This window comes from Gossypium hirsutum, chromosome A10 (assembly GCF_007990345.1).
Source record: "Gossypium hirsutum isolate 1008001.06 chromosome A10, Gossypium_hirsutum_v2.1, whole genome shotgun sequence".
Lineage (NCBI taxonomy): Eukaryota > Viridiplantae > Streptophyta > Magnoliopsida > Malvales > Malvaceae > Gossypium > Gossypium hirsutum.
The window spans coordinates 2,505,003-2,511,115 of record NC_053433.1 but is presented as its reverse complement, the minus strand read 5'-3'; the positions used below and the strand labels follow the sequence as shown (position 1 = coordinate 2,511,115).

Sequence of the window (6,113 nt, the reverse complement as noted above, 5' to 3'; positions counted from 1 at the left end):
ACTTAAAATATGAAACTAAAATTTACCTAAACCTATTCAGATTTGTAATTGACAAATCTAATCCTGATTTAAGTTAGCTCATATTTAAAAAAAAAGTTAAAATATATATATTTATATTATTATTAATTTAATATTTAATAAATTTATATATTTTTCATTATTAATATTTTATTCATAATATAACTATAGATTTAATTTTCATAAATTATAAATTATATAATATATAAAAATAATATAATATAAAAATATTACAAACAATAAAAATAAGTTAAGATGAGGTTGAGCTTTAAATGTTCAAGCCCAAACTCGACCAATATTTTAAACAAGACAATCGAACAGGCTTTCAAGCTGGAGCGAATAATTCAAACCATGAAAAAATTTAATCAGGAATCATAAAATCAAATTTTCTTTACCCCTAATAATAGACAACTATAAAGATAAACCCTTTACTATCAAGATGAATGATAAAAATTTTGAATTCGAATCATATGAACGAAAAAACAGCACTAAAAAACTTGTCTCGCGTTTAAGAATTCAATATTACTTGAATTCAAATTTAATGAAAAATTTTGTCGAATGCAGAAAAATTTCATAAAAAATAAAGGATAAATAAGACCTTAAATTATAATTGTAAATTATTATTATTTGTATATTGATCTATAAACAAGACTATTTGCACATAAACATATGCTATTTTGCTAAAGTGAAAATCTAAACAAATATCTAAGAAACAATTAGAATGAATTTAAACTGACTAAAACAAAGCTTACATGAGAATTAGGTGTTCGTTGTGTTCCCACTTTGCCACGACCCGAGCGAGTAGACAATGATTTTCCTTTCAAAATTCACACATCACAGAAGATAATGTACTTCAGTTTTGCTGCCTTTTTTTGTGACTGTTGGGGTATCTGACCTTTTCGAAGTGATTCTACAGGGGCCTTTTAAGGAGAGAGTTTTAAAAAATAAAGGAGATTTAGGCAGAAGCATCATGAGCTAAAGAAATGATTGTGGTGCTAGCAAAACCAAACAAGAAAAAGAGTTGGAATTATTACTATGATTTTAATCACGATAGCAAGCTTGGTCCATTCTCAGCAGCAGTCCGAGTATGGCCATGATTATGGTGCCTTGACATTTGGATATCGTGAGAGAATTGGGTTCTTGCTTTTGCATACGGAGCACCTCTTGCTGCACAAGCCAATGAAATATGAATATGCAATGCAGAGAAAAGAGAGAAAAAAGCACCAAATAAATTTTTTAGGTTGTTAAATCATGAAGGTACTAACCTGCTATCTGCTGTGCTCGAAGAATGTTCTGCCGTCTTTTCCAATAACAAACTGAACAGATAACAAGAAGTAAAAATGATAGAGATACACCGAAGGCAATGCAGACCTTTGCTCCGGCAGAGAGGTGGGGTCCACATGTGGGTAATCCGGGTATGCCGCAGAGACCAGCATTGTCAGTAAAACTGCAAGCAACTAGAGTAAGCATGTGCAAGTGCATGTGCTTGTTTATGTCTTGTATAAGAATTTGTTTACTTATTGATCATTATGTGGCAGTTTTGATATTCATAAAGAACACTTCAGGCAAATACTAATGAAATTCTGGGAGAACATACTTAAAGCTAGCTCCATTCAAAAGCCTTCCTCCAAGTGCACCTGGGACTCTTCCAGACAAAGAGTTGCCATTAAGATTCCTGCACAATCAGAATTTCAATCAGGTTCTTCAGTCGTATGTTCAGATTCCGGGTCAAGCAAATGAATTCTTACAATCTGCGCAATGCGGTCAAGTTCCCTAGGCTTTCAGGAATTGATCCATTGAGGAAATTGTAGGAGAGGTCCCTGCAATTTGTATCCAGATATCATATGAATAACATTGATAGAGCCTAGCAAAATGTGTTCTAAAGTGAAATAGCCATGTGCTTCTCTTAGCCAGACATCAGACTCTAAACTCAAAGTTTCCTTCAAGAAAAGAATGCCAATATCTAGCATCAAGAGTTTAGTGTCCTTTCAAGTGTGATTGCTATTGAAAGAACGCAACAAACAACTCCAAGGATGTGCTACTGATCAAGAAAACATTAGTTATGATGGTTATATCAAACCCAACATTGCATGTTCATGTAGAAAATACACAAATCATTACAATCAAAGGAATATTCAATAAGGAAAAGAAACCACGATACACTTACAGCAATTCTAAGCTGGTTATAGTTCCAAGTGATGATGGAATGACCCCGTGAATTGTGTTTCCACTCAAGTTTCTATCAAGGCCAAGCTCAACATAAACAAGAGAAATGGAGGTTCATTTATTGTAAAATTAAGAATATGTGAAAATATTTGGATAGTTCGAGAAAGCAAGCAAGGGAAAATAATTTTTCTGTCAGTGAAACTTAGAAAAAAACTATCTGTACTTACAAGCTCTGTAGATGAATTAGTTTGGAAATGTCATCAGGCAAGAACCCCTTAAGACCTTGGTTGGAAAGATCACTGTCATGCATAAATTAAAAGACGATTACTTATGGTAAACCAATATATCTGATGAAGGCAACGTATATTAAGCTTTAAATGATAAAGTTGCAAATATAAGTTTAAAACAGTCATATTTTAGGCTCATAAAATGGATACATTTATATTCTAGGAAACACTTGCTATATGTAATTGATGCTTCCCCTCCAAAAACTAATTTGCGTATATGATCATTGATGCTTTCTTTGCATTTAGAACATCAGAGGGCAGAGATGATGTAGGAATGAATGAAGTGCAGATATTAGGGACAAATGGGTTAGGTAAAACAAAATAGAGAGATCAATGGAAGCAGCTGTGACTCACAATCTCTCCTCATATGATAATATAATTTCCTCGCATATGCACATGTTCTCATATTTTTTTAACATGACACAAACAAACTCAAATGGTGAAAACAGTTTAAGAATAGCTTTAGCTATCAAGAACAATGAATAGGCCATAGCATAGACATCAACAGAAGCATACTGAAAAGAAGAGATATTCTCAGCAGAAATCAATAATAAAACTCAATGATTAGGAAAAAGCTCAAGAGTGTACAGGCCATCAATGAACCACTTCCTGCCAGATTTATCAAATTGACAATCAGCTCCACTCCATGGATGCTCCTTGGGAACACATGGGTCTCCATTCCACGCAAAATGATTTGGAAGCCCCAGTGATCTCTTCAATGCCTGTAAAGCCCTAACTAGAATCAGGAATTATCAACAAGTTAGTAAATATCTACCACCTTCCATGAAGAACCTTGGTCATGAGCAGTAAAAAACAATTTCCGATGACCAATCACACACATCAGCATAAACAGTCTGCAGAAATAATAGAAGAAAGCATTACCTTCTGCTGATGAAGTTTTGGACTCAGCAGCTATTACTTGAAAGATTTCAATGGCATTAATGATAGCATGGTGGCCTTCTTTAGGATGAAGGGTTATTGTCACTGTCCTACCACTAACAGCAACAGTTCTATTAAGCACTAGTGCAGTATACCGGTCACCACTCATCTTCACAATATCTATCTCTTTAAATATAGTGTCACCATTAAGCAGAACATCAAACACCCTTTGCCCAGCATCTGTGACTAAAGCATCAATCTCTGCAAAGTGTAACCATATGGAGTAGTTCTTATTGGGATCCACATCTATTGTATAAGCTAGATCTGGCTGGCTATCAGTACTAACAACTGCACTTTGATAAAGGGCTTCTGGATAGAAGTTTGGTGCATCTGAAGCTTGTTTAATGCTATTTTCAGTAGATCTCGGCTCGTCAGCATTTTGGCCAAAAGTTCTGATGGGTTCCCAATATCTATCTCCACCCCAATGATCCCCACTATAGTCCTCATCAAATCTTGGCTTTGCTGTGCCACAAGTCAGTCTTGAAGTTGTTTTCAGGATAACACCTTTGCCCCTCTCTGGACCAGAATAGTATGCTTTATCATCAACTTGAAGAATTTCAATAGAAATAATTGCTGGTTCTCCATGACCAGTGCTATGGAAACAAATAGATACTGTGCCATCTAAAAGAAACACAAGGGATTCAGCAAACACCTGGTCATCATGGCTGGTCCAGCCTGACTTCAGTGAATGAATCAAGGTGCCTTCAACAGATATCTCAAATAGAGGTTCATTGTCAAAATCAGGCTGTTTAATTAATCCAAAGAAAATCCTCACAGTATAGTGTCCCTTCGGTACTCTATTAATCCCATAGCAATTTTCCGGACCTTCAGATAGAGGGAAATATCGGAGTGTTTTTAGAGGAGGAGTAATGAAACTTGGAGTTGTTGCATTAGCTGGAATTCCACCTGTATACCCAAAATCTTTATACCAAAGTGCATATGTTGGTGCTGTTCGGACATTTTGACGAGCCCCACAGCTTATGCGCATAGCAAAAGGTGCTGTAGAAAGAAAACATGACCATTTAGTGCCAAGAACTAACCATATAAGAAGAATGTATTGGATAAAATATGAAAAGTGAATACACTTTTATCTACAAACTCTATGCTACAACTCACTGTTGCAAGAAATGGTAATGCTTATAATTTTCTTTTGATTTCTTATTTCACAAGTCCATAGAAAGATTTGACATACAATTCTATTTCAGCAACATAGTAATATGTATCGGTGAAGAAATTCCAGTGGCATGGTACGGCCAACTGTATCCACAAGAAAGCCATAAAATATTCATTTTGTTCCTCTGTCTGGCCATGGCAGAATTGTTTTCTTTTCACAGCAATTTTTTCTTCCTTTTTTTAAATGTACATTAATGATTTTGCTTTCGATTTTTTTTCCTACATTTTCGATCCAGACACTGTTAACTTGAAGTTTCCACAAAAAACACATTCATATCCCCCGAACCGTTCCTTTTGACTCAATCTCACAACTCACTAAACAACAACACGAAACACTCAATTCACGTTTAAAAAAAACAGCCAATCGACCAAACAAACCAAAGCAAAAAATTGAATCCTAAACTGAATTATAAAAAAACAAGAAACGTTTATAAGAAGCTTAATCAAAATGAAATGTAATTCTCACAGCCCACTAACATCAATACAAAACACTAAATTCACATTTCAAAAACCAGCCAATCGACCAAATCACCAAAGCGAAAAAACGAATCGTAAACTGAATTATAAAATACAAGACTCATTTATAAGAAGCTTAATCAAAATAAATGTAATTCTCACAACTCACTGAAAATCAACACAAAACACTAAACATTCCAAAAACCAGCCAATCTACCAAATCACCAAAGCGAAAAAACGAATCGTAAACTGAATTATAAAAAAACAAGCCTCGTTTATAAGAAGCTTAATCAAAATAAATGTAATTCTCACAACTCACTGAAAATCAACACAAAACACTAAATTCACATTCCAAAAACCAGCCAATCTACCAAATCACCAAAGCGAAAAAACGAATCGTAAACTGAATTATAACAAAACAAGACTCGTTTACAAGAAGCTTAATAAAAACAAATGTAATTCACACATCAAACATATCCAACCGAATCTCTAATGAACTAAAAATAACACAGATAACAAAATTAAACAACATGTTATTTTAAAAAATGCAGTAACAGAAGCTAACCGGGCCGAGCTGAAGATGAAACAAGAGATAAAAAGAAAACGAGAAGCCATAAAAGAGTAAATCTCAGCATCTTTTAAGCTTAAGTTTAAGCCTTCGATTCACTTCCTCTGTGCTTTCTTTTGCTCTCTCTCTTTTTTTTTTTTTTTGGCTATGGTCTCATCATTTTCTCACATTCTCTTTTTATCTTTTATTATTATTATTTCTTGCTTTTTTAGAGAGAAAGAGCGTATGTGTGTGTTTATGCTGGGGACGTAATTGCAGCAAAAACTGTTGGGAATTTTAAAAATTTCTTCATTAAGTTGACTAAATAGAGTTGGAGATAATCAGCGACAGGTGAGTTTCATCAATGTTAATGGACCCGTCTAATCAGACGGTGATGGAAGTGGGTAACGAAATGGTGGGGCGGTGGAGATTTAGTGGCGGGGCCTGGTGGTGGACTGGTGATGTGAAAAAAAAGAAAGGGAAAGTTTTTAGGTTGATTTACTATAATGCCACGTGATATATGTATT

The 6,113-nt window shown here is 34.5% G+C and overlaps 1 protein-coding gene across 1 annotated transcript; it reads right to left on the bottom strand.

Moving 5' to 3' along the window:
• Positions 1-617: 617 nt before the first annotated feature.
• Positions 618-5,882, bottom strand: LOC107925298 (receptor-like protein 4). Its single transcript, XM_016855949.2, has 10 exons — positions 5,605-5,882; positions 3,354-4,409; positions 3,060-3,207; positions 2,412-2,483; positions 2,186-2,257; positions 1,767-1,838; positions 1,616-1,693; positions 1,284-1,465; positions 1,053-1,185; positions 618-938 (listed from the first exon to the last, which is right to left on the bottom strand). Exons 1-9 carry the CDS (start codon positions 5,672-5,674, stop codon positions 1,064-1,066), a joined length of 1,872 nt encoding a protein of 623 aa, XP_016711438.1. The 5' UTR covers positions 5,675-5,882; the 3' UTR covers positions 618-938; positions 1,053-1,063.
• Positions 5,883-6,113: the final 231 nt, after the last annotated feature.

What these genes read in the sequence shown, in the direction of transcription:
- LOC107925298 (XM_016855949.2), bottom strand. Translation starts at nt 5,674, where the DNA reads ATGCTGAGATTTACTCTTTTATGGCTTCTCGTTTTCTTTTTATCTCTT. An exon ending in CTAATTCATCTACAGAGCTT is followed by an intron (nt 2,258 to 2,411) that starts GTAAGTACAGAT and finishes TGGCCTTGATAG; the next exon opens with AAACTTGAGTGGAAACACAA. An exon ending in TTGACCGCATTGCGCAGATT is followed by an intron (nt 1,694 to 1,766) that starts GTAAGAATTCAT and finishes CTGATTGTGCAG; the next exon opens with GAATCTTAATGGCAACTCTT.